The 19,884-nt window shown below is 40.5% G+C and overlaps 1 protein-coding gene across 1 annotated transcript in view; it reads left to right on the top strand.

Annotated features, from left to right (window-relative positions):
* Positions 1 to 18,529: 18,529 nt before the first annotated feature.
* The window catches only part of TGM6 (transglutaminase 6), a 38,130-nt gene continuing 36,775 nt past the window's right edge, over positions 18,530 to 19,884 (top strand). The window contains 3 exon segments of the mRNA XM_022592737.3: positions 18,530 to 18,753; positions 19,544 to 19,591; positions 19,593 to 19,664. Of these exon segments, the coding sequence (XP_022448445.3) occupies positions 18,571 to 18,753; positions 19,544 to 19,591; positions 19,593 to 19,664 (303 nt within the window). The 5' untranslated portion in view covers positions 18,530 to 18,570.

The raw sequence follows: 19,884 nt of genomic DNA, 5'->3' as shown, positions 1-19,884 counted from the left end.
CTGTACCATTGATCTATATTTCTGTTTTTGTGCCAGTACCATACTGTCTTGAATACTGTAGCTTTGTAGTATAGACTGAAGTCAGGGAGCCTGATTCCTCCAGCTCCTTTTTTCTTTCTCAAGATTGTTTTGGCTATTCAGGGTCTTTTGTGTTTCCATACAAATTGTAAAATTTTTTGTTCTGGTTCTGTGAAAAATGCCATTGGTAGTTTGATAGGGATTGCATTGAATCCATAGATTGCTTTGGGTAGGACAGTCATTTTCACAATATTGATTATTCCAATCCAAGAACATGGTATATCTCTCCATGTGTTTGTATCGTCTTTGATTTCTTTCATCAGAGTCTTACAGTTTTCTGCATACAGGTCTTTTGTCTCCTTAGGTAGGTTTATTCCTAGGTATTTTATTCTTTCTGTTGCAGTGGTAAATGGGAGTATTTCCTTAATTTCTCTTTCAGATTTTTCATTGTCAGTGCATAGGAATACAAGAGATTTCTGTGTATTAATTTTGTATCCTGCTACTTTACCAAATTCATTGATTAGCTCTAGTAGTTTTCTGATAGCATATTTAATATTCTCTATGTAGGGGCTTCCCTGGTGGTGCGGTGGTTGAGAATCTGCCTGCTAATGCTGGGGACGTGGGTTCGAGCCCTGGTCTGGGAAGATCTCACATGCCGCGGAGCAACTAGGCCCGTGAGCCACAACTACTGAGCCTGTGCATCTGGAGCCTGTGCTCCTCAACAAGAGAGGCTGCAATAGTGAGAGGCCCGCGCACCGCGATGAAGACTGGCCCCCACTTGCCACAACTAGAGAAAGCCCTCACACAGAAACGAAGACCGACACAGCCAGAAATAAATAAATAAATAAATTTATTTTTTAAAAATAAAGATTCTCTATGTATAGTATCATGTCATCTGCAAACAGTGACAGTTTTACTTCTTTTCCAATTTGGATTTCTTTTATTTCTTTTTCTTGTCTGATTGCCATGGCTAAAACTTCCAAAACCATGTTGAATAGTAATGGTGAGAGTGGACATCCTTGCCTTGTTCCTGATCTTAGAGGAAATGGTTTCAGTTTTTCACCATTGAGAATGATGTTGGCTATGGATTTGTCATATATGGCCTTTATTATGTTGATTTAGGTTCATTTTATGCCCACTTTCTAGAGAGTTTTTATCATAAATTGGGGTTGACAGTGTTCATTGTAGCTCTATTTACAATAGCCAGGACATGGAAGCAACCTATGTGCCCGTCGACAGGTGAATGGATAAGGAAGATGTGGCACATATATACAATGGAATATTACTCAACCATAAAAAGAAATGAAATTGAGTTAATTGTAGTGAGGTGGATGGACCTAGAGTCTGTCATACAGAGTGAAGTAAGTCAGAAAGAGAAAAACAAATACCATATGCTAACACATATATATGGAATCTAAAGAGAAAAAAAAAGGTTCTGAAGAACTTAGGGGTAGGACAGGAATAAAGACGCAGCTATAGAGTGTTGACTTGAGGACATGGCTGGGGGGAGGGTAAGCTGAGATGAAGTGAGAGAGTGGTATGGACATATATACACTACCAAATGTAAAATAGATAGCTAGTGGGAAGCAGCCACATAGCACAGGGAGATCAACTTGGTGCTTTGTGACCACCTAGAGGGATGGGATAGGGAGGGTAGGAGGGAGAGGCAAGAGGGAAGAGATATGGGGATATATGTATATGTATAGCTGATTCACTTTGTTATAAAGCAGAAATTAACACACCATTATAAAGCAGTTATAATCCAATAAAGAAGTTAAAAAATATTAATGAAATAAAATAAATGGGTGTTGAATTTTGCCAAAAGCTTTTTCTGCATCTTTTGAGATTATCATATGGTTTTTGTCCTTCAATTTATTAATATGGTGTATCACATTGATTGATTTGCATATATTAAAGAATCGTTGCATTCCTGGGATAAACCCTACTTGATCATGGTGTATGATCCTTTTAATGTGCTGTTGGATTCTGTTTGCTTGTATTTTGTTGAGGATTTTTGCATCTATGTTCACCAGTGATTCTTTTTTTGTGACGTCTTTGTCTGCTTTTGGTATCAGGGTGATGGTGGCCTCGTAGAATGAGTTTCGGAGTGTTCTTCCCTCTGCTGGAAGAGTTTGAGAAGGATAGGTGTTAGCTCTTCTCTAAATGTTTAATAGAATTCATCTGTGAAGCCATCTGGTCCTGGGCTTCTGTTTGCTGGAAGATTTTTAATCACAGTTTCAATATCAGTGCTTGTGATTGGTCTGTTCATATTTTCTATTTCTTCCTGGTTCAGTATTGAAAGGTTGTGCTTTTCTAAAAATTTGTCCGTTTCTTCCAGGTTGTCCATTTTATTGGCATATAGTTGTTTGTAGTAGTCTCTCATGATCCTTTGTATTTCTGCAGTGTCAGTTGTTACTTCTTTTTCATTTCTAATTCTGTTGATTTGAGTCTTCTCCCTTTCTTTCTTGATGAGTCTGGCTAATCGTTAATCAACTTTATCTTCTCAAAGAACCAGCTTTTAGTCTTTTTGATCTTTGCTACTGTTTTCTTCATTTCTTTTTCATTTATTTCTTATCTGATCTTTATGATTTCTTTCCTTCTGCTAATTTTTTGGGGGGGGTTGGTGTTGTTGTTCTTCTTCTTTCTCTAATTGTTTCAGGTGTAAGGTTAGGTTGTTTATTTAAGATTTTTCTTATTTCTTGAGGTAGGACTGTATTGCTATAAACTTTCCTCTTAGAACTGCTTTTGCTGCAACACATATGTTTTGGGTCATCAAGTTTTTATTGTCATTTGTTTCTAGGTATTTTCTGATTTCCCCTTTGATTCCTTCAGTGCTAACTCTTGATTACTTAGTAGCATATTGTTTACCCTCTATGTGTTTGTATTTTTTACAGTTTTTTTCCTGTAATTGATATCCAGTCTCATAGTGTTGTGGTAGGAATAGATACTTGATACAATTTCAATTTTCTTAAATTTACTGAGGCTTGATTGGTGACCTAAGATATGATCTATCCTGGAAAATGTTCCATGTACACTTCAGAAGAAAGTGTATTCTGTTGTTTTTGGATGGAATGTGCCCTAAATATCAATTAAGTCCAAATTGCCTAATGTGTCCTTTAAAGCTTGTGTTTCCTTATTTATTTTCATTTTGGATGATCTGTCCATTGGTGAAAGTGGGGTGTTAAAGTCCCCTACTATTATTGTGTTACTGTCGATTTCACCTTTTATGGCTGTTAGCATTTGCCTTATGTATTGAGGTGCTCCTATGTTGGGTGCATAAATATTTACAATTGTTATATCTTCTTCTTGGATTGATCCCTTCATCATTATGTAGTGTCCTTCTTTGTCTCTTGTAATAGTCTTTACTTTAAAGTCTATTTTGTGTGATATGAGAATTTCTACTCCAGCTTTCTTTTGATATCCGTTTGTATGGAATATCTTTTTCCATCCCCTCACTTTGTTTTTATGTGTCCCTAGCTCTGAAGTGGGTCTCTTGTAGACAGCACATATATATGGGTCTTGTTTTTGTAACCATTCAGCCTGCCTGTGTCTTTTGGTTGGAGCATTTAATCCATTTGCATTTAAGGTAATTACTGATATGTATGCTCCTATTACCATTTTTTAATAGTTTTGAGTTTGTTTTGGTAGGTTTTTTTCTCCTTTTGTGTTTCCCGCCTAGAGAAGGTCCTTTAGCATTTGTTGTAAAGCTGGTTTAGTGGTGCTGAATTCTCTTAACTCTTGCTTGTCTGTAAAGGTTTTAATTTCTCCATCAAATCTGAATGAGATCCTGGCTGGGTACAATAATCTTGGTTGGAGGTTCTTCCCTTTCATCACTTTAAATATGTCCTGCCACTCCTTTCTGGCCTGCAGAGTTTCTGCTGAAAGATCAGCTGTTAACCATATGGAGATTCCCTCGTATGTTATTTGGTGCTTTTCCCTTGCTGCTTTTAATATTTTTTCTTGGTATTTAATTTTTGATAGTTTGATTAATATGTGTCTTGGAGTGTTTCTTTCTGGATTTATCCTGTATGGAACTCTTTGTGCTTCCTGGCCTTGACTATTTCCTTTCCCAAGTTAGGGAAGTTTTTGACTATAATCTCTTCAAATATTTTCTCAGACGGTTTCTTTTTCTCTTCTTCTCCTGGGACCCCTATAATTCAAATGTCGGTGTGTTTACTGTTGTCGCAGAGGTCTCTGAGACTCTCCTCAATTCTTTTAATTCTTTTTCCTTTAGTCTGCTCTGTGGCAGTTGTATCCACTATTCTATCTTTTTTTCTAAATTTAATTTTTATTTTATACTGGGGTATAGTTGATTTACAATTATGTAAATGTGTGAGTTTCAGGTGTACAGCAAAGTGAATCAGTTATATATACACATATATTCATTTTTTTCATGATTTTTATTTTTATTTTTTATCTTAAAATCAGAAAGATGATTTTAATCTTATTTCTCAATAAAATAATAACATACATTTGTAAAGCAAACAATTTTAAGAATATTTCTCTAAAGGCTTTCTGGAATTCCTGAAAGAAATTCATCTATTTTACAAAGAAAATTCCAAGGAATTAAGGAAAACAACATAAAGTTATCAAGTAGCCCACTCTCCCTGCAACACACAGTAATCATTCTGGTACAAACCACATTTTTTTTTTTAATAGAGCAGGTTCTCATTAGTCATCAATTTTATACACATCAGTGTATACATGTCAATCCCAATCTCCCAACTCATCACACCACCACCTCCACTCCCCCCACCGTGGCTTTCCCCCTTGGTGTCCACACGTTTGTTCTCTACATCTGTGTCTCACTTTCTGCCCTGCAACCGGTTCATCTATACCATTTTTCTAGGTTCCATATATAAGCGTTAATATACGATATTTGTTTTTCTCTTTCTGACTTACTTCACTCTGTATGACAGTCTTTAGATCCATCCACGTCTCAACAAAAGACCAAATTTCGTTCATTTTATGGCTGAGTAATATTCCATTGTAAATATTTACCACATCTTCTTTATCCATTCGTCTGTTGATGGGCATTTAGGTTGCTTCCATGACCTGGCTATTGTAAATAGTGCTGCAATGAACGTTGGGGTGCATGTGTCTCTTTGAATTGCGGTTTTCTTGGGTATATGCCCAGTACTGGGATTGCTGGATCATATGGTAATTCTATATTTAGTCTTTTAAGGAACCTCCATACTGCTCTCCATAGTGGCTATATCAGTTTACATTCCCACCAGCAGTGCAAGAGGGTTCCCTTTTCTCCACACCTCTTCAGCATTTATTGTTTGTAGATTTTCTGATGAAGCCCATTCTAACTGGTGTGAGGTGATAACCTCATTGTAGTTTTGATTTGCATTTCTCTAATAATTAGTGATGTTGAGCAGCTTTTCATGTGCTTTTGGCCATCTGTATGTCTTCTTTGGGGAAAGTCTATTTAGGTCTTCTGCCCATTTTTGGATTGGGGTGTTTGTTCTTTTAATATCAAGCTGCATGAGCTCTTTTTATATTTTGGAGATTAATCCTTTGTCCGTTGATTCACTTGCAAATATTTTCTCCCATTCTGAGGGTTGTCTATTCATCTTGTTTATGGTTTCCTTTGCTGTTCAAAAGCTTTGAAGTTTCATTAGGTCCCATTTGTTTATTTTTGTTTTTATTTCCATTACCCTAGGAGGGGGATCAAAAAAGATCTTGCTGTGATTTATGTCAAAGAGTGTTCTTCCTGTGTTTTCCTCTAAGATTTTTATAGTGTCCGGTCTTACATTTAGATCTCTAATCCTTTTTGAGTTTATTTTTGAGTATGGTGTTAGGGAGTGTTCTAATTTCATTCTTTTACATGTAGTTGTCCAGTTTTCCCAGCACCACTTATTGAAGAGACTGTCTTTTCTCCATTGTATATCCTTGTCTCCTTTGTCATAGATTAGTTGATCATAGGTGCATGGGTTTACCTCTGGGCTTTCTATCTTGTTCCACTGATCGATGTTTCTGTTTTTGTGCCAGTACCATATTGTCTTGATTACTGTAGCTTTGTACCATAGTCTGAAGTCAGAGAGTCTGATTCCTCCAGCTCTGTTTATTTTCCCTCAAGATTGCTTTGGCTATGTGGGGTCTTTTACAAATTTTAAGTTTTTTTGTTCTAGTTCTGTAAAATGCCACTGGTAATTTGATAGGGATTGCACTGAATCTGTAGATTGGTTTGGGTAGTATAGTCCTTTTCACAATATTGATTCTTCCAATTCAAGAACATGGTATATCTCTCCATCTGTTGGTATCATCTTTAATTTCTTTCATCAGTGTCTTACAGTTTTCTGCATACAGGTCTTTTTTCTCCCTAGGAAGGTTTATGACTAGGTATTCTATTCTTTTTGTTGCAATGGTAAATGGGAGTGTTTCCTTAATTTCTCTTTCAGATATTTCATCGGAGAGGCTGGGAAGATGGCGGAAGAGTAAGACGCGGAGATCAGCTTCCTCCCCACAGATACACCAGAAATACATCTACACGTGGAACAACTCCTACAGAACACCTACTGAAGGCTGGCAGAAGACCTCAGACCTCCCAAAAGGCAAGAAACTCCCCCACATGCCTGGGTAGGGCAAAAGAAAAAAAGAAAAAACAGAGACAAAAGAATAGGGACGGCACCTGCACCAGTGGGAGGGAGCTGTGAAGGAGGAAAAGTTTCCACACACTAGGAAGCCCCTTCGCGGGCGGAGACTGTGGGTGGCGGAGGAGGGAGCTTCGGGGCCGCAGAGGAGAGCACAGCAACAGGGGTGCGGAGGGCAAAGCGGGGAAATTCCCACACAGAGGATCGGTGCCGACCGGCACTCACTAGCCCAAGAGGCTTGTCTGCTCACCCGCCGGGGCCGGCGGGGCTGCGAGCTGAGGCTCGGGTTTCGGTTGGAGCGCAGAGAGAGGACTGGTGTTGGCGGCTTGAACATAGCCTGAAGGGGTTAGTGCACCACGGCAGGCCGGGAGGGAGTCCGGGAAAAAGTCTGCACCTGCCGAAGAGGCAAGAGACTTTTTCTTCCCTCTTTGTTTCCTGGTGCGCGAGGAGAGGGGTTTAAGAGCGCTGCTTAAAGGAACTCCAGAGACGGGCGCGAGCCGCGGCTAAAAGCGCGAACCCCAGAGACGGGCGCGAGCCGCGGCTAAAAGCGCAGACCCCAGAGACGGGCGGAAGACGCTAAGGCTGCTGCTGCCGCCACCAAGGGGCCTGTGTGCGAGCACAGGTCACTCTCCACACCCCTCTTCCGCGGAGCCTGCGCAGTCCGCCACTGCCAGGTTCCCGGGATCCAGGGACAACTTCCCCGGGAGAACGCACGGCGGGCCGCAGGCTGGTGCAACGTCACGCCGGCCTCTGCCGCCGCAGGCTCGCCCCGCACGCAGTGCCCCTCCCCCCCCCCCCCGGCCTGAGTGTGCCAGAGCCCCCGAATCAGCGGCTTCTTTAACCCCGTCCTGTCTGAGCAAAAAACAGACGCCCTCCAGCGACCTACACGCAGAGGCAGGGCCAAATCCAAAGCTGAGCCCCTGTGAGCTGTGAGAACAAAGAAGAGAAAGGGAAATCTCTCCCAGCAGCCTCAGAAACAGCGGATTAAATCTTCACAATCAACTTGATGTACCCTGCATCTGTGGAATACCTGAATAGACAACGAGTCATCCCAAATTGAGGAGGTGGGCTTCGAGAGCAAGATCTATGATTTTTTTCCCCTTTTCCTCTTTTTGTGAATGTGTATGTGTATGCTTCTGTGTGAGATCTTGTCTGTATAGTTTTGCTTCCACCATTTGTCCTAGGGTTCTCTCCGTCCATGGTTTTATTTTTTAATTTTTTTCTTAATTTTTAATTTTAATAACTTTATTATACTTTACCTTCGTTCTTTCTTTCTTTCTTTCTTTCCTTCCTTCCTTCCCTCCTTTAGAAAACGAATCATCCCAAATTGAGGAGGTGGTCTCAGAGAGCAAGACTTATGATTTTTTCTCCTTTACAGCTTTTTGTGAGGGTGTATGTGTATGCTTCTGTGTAAGATTTTGTCTGTATAGCTTTGCTTCCAGCATGTGTCCTAAGGTTCTATCTGTCCCTTTTTTTTTTCCTAAATAATTATTTTTTAATTCAATAAATTTATTATACTTTATTTTATTGTACTGTATCTTCTTTCTTTCTGTCTTTTTTCCTTCCTTCCCTCCTTCCCTCCTTCCTTCCTTCCTCCCTACCTCCCTCCCTCCTTTCTTTCCTTCTTGCCTTCTTTCCTTCTTTGCTTCTTTCTTTCTTTCTTTCTTCCTTCCTTCCCTCCGTTCTTTCTTTCATTCTTCCTACTTCTACTAATTCTTTCTCTCTACTTTTTCTCCCTTTTATTCTGAGCCGTGTGGATGAAAGGCTCTTGGTGTTGCAGCCAGGAGTCAGTGCTGTGCCTCTGAGGTGGGAGAGCCAACTTCAGGACACTGGTCCACAAGAGACCTCCCAGCTCCACATAATATCAAACAGCGAAGATCTCCCAGGGACCTCCATCTTAACACCAGCACCCAGCTTCACTCAACGACCAGCAGGCTACAGTGCTGGACAACCTATGCCAAACAACTAGCAAAACAGGAACACAACCCCACCCATTAGCAGAGAGGCTGCTTAAAATCATAATAAGGCCACAGACACCCCAAAACAAACCACAAGACGTGAACCTGCCCACTAGAGAGAAGATCCAGCCTCATCCACCACAACACAGGCACTAGTCCCCTCCACCAGGAACCCTACACAAATCACTGAACCAACCTTAGCCACTGGAGACAGACATCAAAAACAGTGGGAACTACGAACCTGCAGCCTGCAAAAAGGAGACCCCACACACAGTAAGATAAGCAAAATGAGAAGACAGAAAAACACACAGCAGTTAAAGGAGCAAGATAAAAATGCACCAGACCTAACAAATGAAGAGGAAATAGGCAGTCTACCTGAAAAAGAATTCAGAATAATAATAGTAAGGATGATCAAAAATCTTGGAAATAGAATGGACAAAATGCAAGAAACAGTTAACAAGGACCTAGAAGAAATAAAGATGAAACAAGCAACGACGAACAACACAATAAATGAATTTAAAAGTACTCTAGATGGGATCAATAGCAGAATAACTGAGGCAGAAGAACGGATAAGTGACCTGAAAGATAAAATAGTGCAAATAACTACTGCAGAGCAGAATAAAGAAAAAAGAATGAAAAGAACTGAGGACAGTCTCAGAGACCTCTGGGACAACATTAAACGCACCAACATTCGAATTAAAGGGGTTCCAGAAAAAGAAGAGAAAAAGAAAGGGACTGAGAAAATATTTGAAGAGATTATAGCTGAAAACTTCCCTAATATGGGGAAGGAAATAGTTAATCAAGTCCAAGAGGTACAGAGAGTCCCATACAGGATAAATCCAAGGAGAAATACGCCAAGACACATATTAATCAAACTGTCAAAAATTAAATACAAAGAAAGCATATTAAAAGCAGCAAGGGAAAAACAACAAATAACACACAAGGGGATCCCCATAAGGTTAACAGCTGAACTCTCAGCAGAAACCCTACAAGCCAGAAGGGAGTGGCAGGACATACTGAAAGTGATGAAGGAGAAAAACCTGCAACCAAGATTACTCTACCCAGCAAGGATCTCATTCAGATTTGATGGAGAAATTAAAACCTTTACAGACAAGCAAAAGCTGAGAGAGTTCAGCACCACCAAACCCGCTTTAAAACAAATGCTAAAGGAACTTCTCTAGACAAGAAACACAAGAGAAGGAAAAGACCTATAATAACGAACCCAAAACAATTTAGAAAATGGGAATACGAACATACATATCGATAGTTACCTTAAATGTAAATGGACTAAAGGCTCCCACCAAAAGACACAGATTGGCTGAATGGATACAAAAACAAGACCTTTATATATGCTGTCTACAAGAGACCCACTTCAGACCTAGAGACACATACAGACTGAAAGTAAGGGGATGGAAAAAATATTCCATGCAAATGGAAACCAAAAGAAAGCTGGAGTAGCAATTCTCATACCAGACAAAATAGACTTTAAAATAAGGACTATTAGAAGAGACAAAGAAGGACACTACATAATGATCAAGGGATCGATCCAAGAAGAAGATATAACAATTGTAAATATTTATGCACCCAACATAGGAGCACCTCAATACATAAGGCAAATACTAACAGCCATAAAAGGGGAAATCGACAGTAACACATTCATAGTAGGGGAATTTAACACCCCACTTTCACCAATGGACAGATCATCCAAAATGAAAATAAATAAGGAAACACAAGCTTTAAATGATACATTAAACAAGATGGACTTAATTGATATTTATAGGACACTCCATCCAAAAACAACAGAATACACATTTTTCTAAAGTGCTCATGGAACATTCTCCAGGATAGATGATATCTTGGGTCACAAATCAAGCCTTGGTAAATTTAAGAAAATCGAAATTGTATCAGGTATCTTTTCCGACCACAACGTCATGAGACTAGATATCAATTACAGGAAAAGATTTGTAAAAAATACAAACACATGGAGGCTAAACAATACACTACTTAATAACGAAGTGATCACTGAAGAAATCAAAGAGGAAATAAAATAATACCTAGAAACAAATGACAATGGAGACACAATGACCCAAAACCTATGGGATGCAGCAAAAGCAGTTCTAAGGGGGAATTTATAGCAATACAAGCCCACCTTACAAAGCAGGAAGCATCTCGAATAAACAACCTAACCTTGCATCTCAAGCAATTAGAGAAAGAAGAACAATAAAACCCCAGGGCTAGCAGAAGGAAAGAAATCATAAAAATCAGATCAGAAATAAATGAAAAAGAAATGAAGGAAACAATAGCAAAGATCAATACAGCTAAAAGCTGGTTCTTTGAGAAGATAAACAAAATAGATAAACCATTAGCCAGACTCATCAAGAAAAAAAGGGAGAAGACTCAAATCAATAGACTTAGAAACGAAAACGGAGAAGTAACAACTGACACTGCAGAAATAAAAAAGATCATGAGAGATTACTACAAGCAACTCTATGCCAATAAAATGGACAATCTGGAAGAAATGGACAAATTCTTAGAAATGCACAACCTGCCAAGACTGAATCAGGAAGAAATAGAAAATATGAACAGACCAATCACAAGCACTGAAATTGAAACTGTGATTAAAAATCTTCCAACAAACAAAAGCCCAGGACCAGATGGCTTCACAGGCGAATTCTATCAAACATTTAGAGAAGAGCTAACACCTATCCTTCTCAAACTCTTCCAAAATATAGCAGAGGGAGGAACACTCCCAAATTCCTTCTACGAAGCCACCATCACCTTGATACCAAAACCAGACAAGGATGTCACAAAGAAAGAAAACTACAGGCCTATATCACTGATGAACATAGATGCAAAAATCCTCAACAAAATACTAGCAAACAGAATCCAACAGCACATTAAAAGGATCATACACCATGATCAACTGGGGCTTATTCCAGGAATGCAAGGATTCTTCAATATACGCAAATCTATCAATGTGATAAACCATATTAACAAACTGAAGGAGAAAAACCATATGATCATCTCAATAGATGCAGAGAAAGCTTTTGACAAAATTCAACACCGATTTATGATAAAAACCCTGCAGAAAGTAGGCATAGAGGGAACTTTCCTCAACATAATAAAGGCCATATATGACAAGCCCACAGCCAACATCATCCTCAATGGTGAAAAACTGAAAGCATTTCCACTAAGATCAGGAACAAGACAAGGTTGCCCACTCTCACCACTCTTATTCAACATAGTTTTGGAAGTTTTAGCCACAGCAATCAGAGAAGAAAAGGAAATAAAAGGAATCCAAATCGGAAAAGAAAAAGTAAAGCTGTCACTGTTTGCAGATGACATGATACTATACATGGAGAATCCTAAAGATGCTACCAGAAAACTACTAGAGCTAATCAATGAATTTGGTAAAGTAGCAGGATACAAAATTAATGCACAGAAATCTCTGGCATTCCTATATACTAATGATGAAAAATCTGAAAGTGAAATCAAGAAAACACTCCCATTTACCATTGCAACAAAAAGAATAAAATATCTAGGAATAAACCTACCTAAGGTGACAAAAGACCTGTATGCAGAAACTTAAAAGACACTGATGAAAGAAATTAAAGATGATACAAATAGATGGAGAGATATACCATGTTCTTGGATTGGAAGAATCAACATTGTGAAAATGACTCTACTACCCAAAGCAATCTATAGATTCAATGCAATCTCTATCAAACTACCACTGGCATTTTTCACAGAACTAGAACAAAAAATTTCACAGTTTGTATGGAAACACAAAAGACCCCGAATAGCCAAAGAGATCTTGAGAACGAAAAACGGATCTGGAGGAATCAGGCTCCCTGTCTTCAGACTATACTACAAAGCTATAATAATCAGTATGGTACTGGCACAAAAACAGAAAGATAGATCAATGGAACAGGTTAGAAAGCCCAGAGATAAACCCACGCACATATGGACACCTTATCTTTGATAAAGGTGGCAGGAATGTACAGTAGAGAAAGGACAGCCTCTTCAGTAAGTGGTGCTGGGAAAACTGGACAGGTACATCTAAAAGTATGAGATTAGATCACTCCCTAACACCATACACAAAAATAAGCTCAAAATGGATTAAAGACCTAAATGTAAGGCCAGAAACTATCAAATTTTTAGAGGAAAACATAGGCAGAACACTCTATGACATAAATCACAGCAAGATCCTTTCTGACCCACCTCCTAGAGAAATGGAAATAAAAACAAAAATAAACAAATGGGACCTAATGAAACTTCAAAGCTTTTGCACAGCAAAGGAAACCATAAACAAGACCAAAAGACAACCCTCAGAATGGGAGAAAATATTTACAAATGAAGCAACTGACAAACGATTAATCTCCAAAATTTACAAGCAGCTCATGCGGCTCAATAACAAAAAAAACAAACAATCCAATCCAAAAATGGGCAGAAGACCTAAATAGACATTTCTCCAAAGAAGATATAGAGACTGCCATTAAACACATGAAAGAATGCTCAACATCATTAATCATTAGAGAAATGCACATCGAAACTACAATGAGATATCATCTCACACCAGTCAGAATGGCCATCATCAAAAACTCTAGAAACAATAAATGCTGGAGAGGGTGTGGAGAAAAGGGAACACTCTTGCACTGCTGGTGGGAATGTGAATTGCTTCAGCCACTATGGAGAACAGTATGGAGGTTCCTTAAAAAACTACAAATAGAACTACCATATGACCCAGCAATCCCACTACTGGGCATATACCCTGAGAAAACCAAAATTCAAATAGAGTCATGTACCAAAATGTTCACTGCAGCTCTATTTACAATAGCCCGGAGATGGAAACAACCTAAGTGCCCATCATTGGATGAATGGATAAAGAAGATGTGGCACATATATACAATGGAATATTAGCCATAAAAAGAAATGAAATTGAGCTATTTGTAATGAGGTGGATAGACCTAGAGTCTGTCATACAGAGTGAAGTAAGTCAGAAAGAAAAAGACAAATACCGTATGCTAACACATATATATGGAATTTAAGGGAAAAAAATGTCATGAAGAACCTAGGGGTAAGACAGGAATAACGACACAGACCTACTGGAGAATGGACTTGAGGATATGGGGAGGGGGAAGAGTGAGCTGTGACAGGGCAAGAGAGAGGCATGGACATATATACACTAACAAACGTAAGGTAGATAGCTGTTTGGAAGCAGCCGCATAGCACAGGGATATCGGCTCAGTGCTTTGTGACCGCCTGGAGGGGTGGGATAGGGAGGGTGGGAGGGAGGGAGACGCAAGAGGGAAGAGATATGGGAATATATGTATATGTATAACTGATTCACTTTGTTATAAAGCAGAAACTAACACACCATTGTAAAGAAATTATACCCCAATAAAGATGTTTAAAAATATATATATTTCATCATTAGTGTATAGGAATGCAAGAGATTTCTGTGCATTAATTTTGTACCCTGCAACTTTACCAAATTCATTGATTAGCTCTACTAGTTTTCTGGTGGGATCTTTAGGATTGTCTATGTATAGTATCATGTCATCTGCAAAGAGTGACAGTTTTACTTCTTCTTTTCCAATTTGTATTCCTTTTATTTCTTTTTCTTCTCTGATTGCTGTGGCTAGGACTTCCAAAGCTATGTTGAAAAATAGTGGTGAGAGTGGACATCCTTGCCTTTTTCCTGATCTTAGAGGAAATGCTTTCAGTTTTTCACCATTGAGAACGATGTTTGCTGTGGGTTTGTCATATATGCCCTTTATTATGTTGAGGTAGGTTCCCTCTATGCCCACTTTCTGGAGAGTTTTTATCATAAATCGGTGTTGAAATTTGTCAAAAGCTTTTTCTGCTTCTATTGAGATGATCATATGGTTTTTATTCTTCAATTTGTTAATATGGTGTATCACATTGATTCATTTGCGTATATTGAAGAATCCTTGCCTCCCTGGGATACATCCCACTTGATCATGCTGTATGATCCTTTTAATGGGTTGTTGGATTCTGTTTGCTAGCATTTTGTTGAGGGTTTTTGCACCTATATACATCAGTGATTTTGGTCTGTAATTTTCTTTTTGTTGTAGTATCTTTTTCTGGTTTTGGTATCAGGGTGATGCTGGCCTCATAGAATGAGTTTGGGAGTATTCCTTCCTCTGCAGTTTTTTGGAAGAGTTTGAGAAGGTTGGGTGTTAGCTCTTCTCGAAATGTTTGATAGAATTCACCTGTGAAGCCATCTGGTCCTGGACTTTTGTTTGTTGGAAGTTTTTAAATCACAGTTTCAATTTCCTTACTTGTGATTTGTCTGTTCATATTTTCTATTTTTTCCTGGTTCAGTCTTGGAAGGTTATATCTTTCTAAGAATTTGTCCATTTCTTCCAGGTTGTCCATTTTATTGGCATACAGTTACTTGTAGTACTCTCTTAGGATACTCTGTATTTCTGTGGTGTCTGTTGTAACTTCTCCTTTTTCATTTCTAATCTTATTGATTTGTGTCCTCTTTTTCTTGATGAGTCTGGCTAATGGTTTATCAATTTTCTTTATCTTCTCAAAGAAACAGCTTTTAGTTTTATTGATCTTTGCTGTTGTTTTCTTTGTTTCTATTTCATTTATTTCTGCTCTGATCTTTATGATTTCTTTCCTTCTGCTAACTTTGGGTTTCGTTTGTTCTTCTTTCTCTAGTTCCTTTAGGTGTAAGGTTAGATTGTTTATTTGAGATATTTCTTGTTTCTTGAGGTAAGCTTGTATAGCTATAAAGTTCCCTCTTAGAACTGCTTTTGCTGCATCCCATAGGTTTTGGATCATCGTGTTTTCATTGTCATTTGTCCGTAGGTCTTTTTTTATTTCCTTTTTGACTTCTTCAGTGATCTCTTGGTTATTTAGTAACATATTGTTTAGCTTCTGTGTGTTAGTGTTTTTTACGGGTTTTTTTCCTGTAATTTATTTCTAATCTCATAGCGTTGTGGTCAGAAAAGATACTTGATATGATTTCAATTTTCTTAAATTTACTGAGGCTTGATTTGTGACCCAAGATGTGATCTATCCTGGAGAATGTTCCATGCACACTTGAGAGGAAAGTGTAATCTGCTGTTTTTGGATGGAATGTCCTATAAATATCAATCAAATCTATCTGGTCTATTGTGTCATTTAAAACTTCTTTTTCCTTTTTTATTTTGGATGATCTGTCCATTGGTGTAAGTGAGGTGTTAATGTCCCCCCTTATTATTGGGTTACTGTCAATTTCCTCTTTTATAGCTGTTAGCAGTTGCCTTATGTATTGATGTGCTCTTATGTTGGGTGCATATATATTTATAATTGTCATAGCTTCTTCTTCGATTGATCCCTTGATCATTATGTAGTGTCCTTCCTTGCTTCTTGTAACATTTTTAATTTTAACGTCTATTTTATCTGATATGAGTATTGCTACTCCAGCTTTCTTTTGATTTCCATTTGCATGGAATATCTTCTTCCATCCCCTCTCTTTCAATCTGTATGTGTCCCTAGATCTGAAGTGGGTCTCTTGTAGACAGCATATATATGGGTCTTGTTTTTGTGTCCATTCAGCAAGACTGTGTTTTGGTTGGAGCATTTAATCCATCAATATGTATGTTCCTATGACAATTTTCTTAATTGTTTTGGGTTTGTTTCTGTAGGTCCTTTTCTTCTCTTGTGTTTCCCACTTAGAGAAGATCCTTTAGCATTTGTTGTAGAGCTGGTTTGGTGGTGCTGAATTCTCTTAGCTTTTGCTTGTCTGTAAAGCTTTTGATTTCTCCATCAAATCTGAATGAGATCCTTGCCGGGTAGAGTAATCTTGGTTGTAGGTTCTTCCCTTTCATCACTTTAGGTAAAACTGCCACTCCCTTCTGGCTTGTAGAGTTTCTGCTGAGAACTCAGCTCTTAACCTTATGGGAGTTCCCTTGTATGTTATTTGTCATTTTTCCCTTGCTGCTTTCAATAATTTTTCTTTGTCTTTAATTTTTGCCAATTTGATTACTATGTGTCTCCGCGTGTTTCTCCTTGGGTTTATCCTGTTGGGACTTGCTGCACTTCCTGGACTTGAGTGGCTATTTCCTTTCCCATGTTAGTGAAATTTTCGACTATAATCTCTTCAAATATTTTCTCGCCTCCTTTCTCTCTCCCTTCTCCTTCTGGGACCCCTATAATGCGAACGTTGTTGCATTTAATGCTTTTCAAGAGGTCTCTTAGGCTGTCTTCATTTCTTTTTATTCTTTTTTCTTTATTCTGTTCTGCAGCAGTGAATTCCTCCATTCTGTCTTCCAGGTCACTTGTCCGTTCTTCTGCCTCAGTTTGTCTGCTATTGATTCCTTCTAGTGTAGTTTTCATTTCAGTTATTGTATTGTTCATCTCTGTTTGTTTGTTCTTTAATTCTTCTAGGTCTTTGTTAAACATTTATTGCATCTTCTCCATCTTTGCCTCCATTGTTTTTCCAAGGTCCTGTTTCATCTTCACTATCATTATTCTGAATTCTTTTTCTGGAAGTTTGCCTATCTCTACCTCATTGAGTTGTTTTTCTGGGGTTTTATCTTGTTCCTTTATCTGGTACATAGCCCTCTGCCTTTTCATCTTGTCTATCTTTCTGTGAATGTGGTTTTTGTTCCACAGTCTGCAGGATTGTAGTTCTTCTTGCTTCTGCTGTCTGTTGTCTGGTAGATGAGGCTACCTAAGAGGCTTGTGCAGGTCTCCTGATGGGAGGGACTGGTGGTGGGTGGAGCTGACTGTTGCTCTGGTGGGCAGAGCTCAGTGAAACTTTAATCCGCTTGACTGCTGATGTTCCCTCTTGCTGGTTGTTTGGCCTGAGGCAACCCAACACTGGAGCCTCCCTGGGCTCTTTGATGGGGCTAATGGCAGCCTCTGGGAGGGCTCATGCCAAGGAGTACTTCCCAGAATTTCTGCTGCCAGTGTCCTTGTCCCCACGGTGAGCCACAGCCACCCTCCTGCCTCTACACGAGACCTTCCAACACTAGACGGTAGGTCTGGTTCGGTCTCCCCTGGGTTCACTGGCCTTCCCCTGGGTCCTGATGCACACACTATTTTGTGTGTTCCCTCCAAGAGTGGAGTCTCTGTTTCACGCAGTCCTGTCGAAGTCCTGCAGTCGAATCCTGCTACCCTTCAAAGCCTGATTCTCTATGAATTCCTCCTCCCGTTGCCGGGCCCCCAGGTTGGGAAGCCTGACGTGAGGCTCAGAACTTTCACTCCAGTGGGTGGACTTCTGTGGTATAAGCGTTCTCCAGTCTGTGAGTCACCCACCCAGCAGTTATGGGATTAGATTTTGTTGTGATTGTGCCCCTCCTACTGTCAAATTATGGCTTCTCATTTGTCTTTGGTTGTGGGGTATCTTTTTTGGTGACTTCCAGTGTCTTCCTGTCGATAATCGTCCAGCCGCTAGTTGTGATTCTGGTGTTCTCGCTAGAGGGAGTGAGAGCACGTCTTTCTACTCCGCCATCTTTGTTCAGGCTCCTGGAGGCTTTTGATGACAGCTTTCTGGGGATGGTTGGAAGGTGCTGCCAGCAGGCAGTGGGACAGATGAGATGACAACTCTGGAATCCTAGGCACACCAAGAAATCCAGAGCTCTGGAAGGGTATAGAAGTTCATCAGGCATTTTTGGAGTCCATGCTTTCCTTTGCTGATCAGACAGAAGGCACACTTTGGTTTCAAAGAGTGCTTTCACTTCCTCCTTGATCCAGGAAGTGGGTGGAAGTCAGGACAGCTAAAGTGGACCCCTCTCTACAGCTGGCCCTCTTGCATCTTGGTCAGGCCCTTCCCCACAGCAGTGTCCCATCAGCTCAGGGCCTGAAGTTTGGTCTTCCAGGTCTGTAGCTTTTCCCTTTCTCCAGAGATGAGCTTCCTGTGGATGGCTGGGTCTCCTGATTCCCTCTCCTCTCTGCCAGGACCCCAGGCTTCTGCGGCCCTCTGCACCAAAGCTGTGTTCTAGACATCGGAGCTGGAGGAGAGCAATGCCTGGATGGCAGTGAAGGAGGCTCATATGGAGAACACCATGACCATCAGCCTCACCAACCCTCCAGATGCTGTCATTGGCTGCTACCAGCTGAGCACCAAGGTTTCCTCTCGCTGCAAACACAGTAACCAGAAGCTGGGCGAGTTTGTTCTGCTTTTCAACCCATGGTGCCCAGATAGGAGCTCCTGAGTCCAAGGCTGAGGTTTTCCTGGAAGCTGTCCTTCAGGAAGTCCTGGGAGGCAAGTTAGGGACAGGGAGATGAATGCCAAGAGCTTGGCAAGAGTGGGCCCAGGAGGAGACAGGCATGGGACAGAGGAAGCTGGTAGCAGATGTTCCAAACCTGCCGTGACAGGGGGGCAGGTATTAGTGGGTTCTGGTGTATGGAGGCCAGTGGGAAAGGAGGGGGCCTAATGGAAGGAGAGGCCTAGGATTGGGTAAGAGCCAGGTTTCAGCCACCAGACAGCCTTGGTTTAGTCCCAGCTTTGCTAAGTTGCTTCCCTCTGAGTCTCAGTTTCCTCACCTGTAATATGGGAATAACAGTGCCTACCTCTTAGTGTTATGGTGAGAAACCATAGAACTAATGTTTGTAATATGCAAGGCACATCTTAAGGAGTACTGGGGTCAGTATTCTTATTAAGGGGTAAGTCAGTAAGCAGTAGCCTGGATCAGTATTCTTATTAATGTTTAAGAAATATGAACCTTCCATTGTCATTAAATCAGGTCACTCGAAAGCATCAGGACTTCTAAATTCCCTCCATCTGGGGCTGGGTTGGGGGTGGTCCCTGCCTGGGAAAAGACCGGCCAGGTGGAGTAGGGCTTGGCCGGGAGGCAGCCTGGGAGCCAGCAAGCCCCTCTTGACCTCTCCTGCCCCAGCAGCCTCTAGGCGCCATCCTGCAGCTGAGCCCTGGTGTAGCCCTTTCCCCAGGCCAGTGAGGCCAGACTCCCTGCCCACGCCAGACGCGACCACTGCCTTTCAGAGGATGATGTGTTTCTGGCCACAGAGGAAGAGAGACAGGAGTACATACATGCTCAATGACAGCGGGATCATCTTCCGAGGAGTGGAGAAGCACATCCGAGCCCAAGGCTGGAACTTCAGGAAGGTCTCCAGGGACCCAGGCCAGAAGGGGGACTGAGAGTCATAAGAGACAGAAGGGGGGCTGGGGAGATGAGAAAAGTCAGTGCAGGAGCCATTCTGTCTGCCCTCTTCTTCCCAGGAGGGACAAACTGGGCTGACTCTTAGACCAAGTCCACTTCTCCAGTCTCTACTACTAGTTGTGCTGGGTCCTTGGGAAGGGGTGCTACATTGGGTACAAATAAATA

The sequence above is a fragment of the Delphinapterus leucas genome, chromosome 15, assembly GCF_059928025.1.
Source record: "Delphinapterus leucas isolate spDelLeu-1000000601 "Yukka" chromosome 15, BTC_Dleu_Yukka2, whole genome shotgun sequence".
NCBI classification, from domain to species: domain Eukaryota; kingdom Metazoa; phylum Chordata; class Mammalia; order Artiodactyla; family Monodontidae; genus Delphinapterus; species Delphinapterus leucas.
The sequence above is the reverse complement of the archived record's forward strand: the minus strand, read 5'-3'. Positions and strand labels throughout refer to the sequence as shown.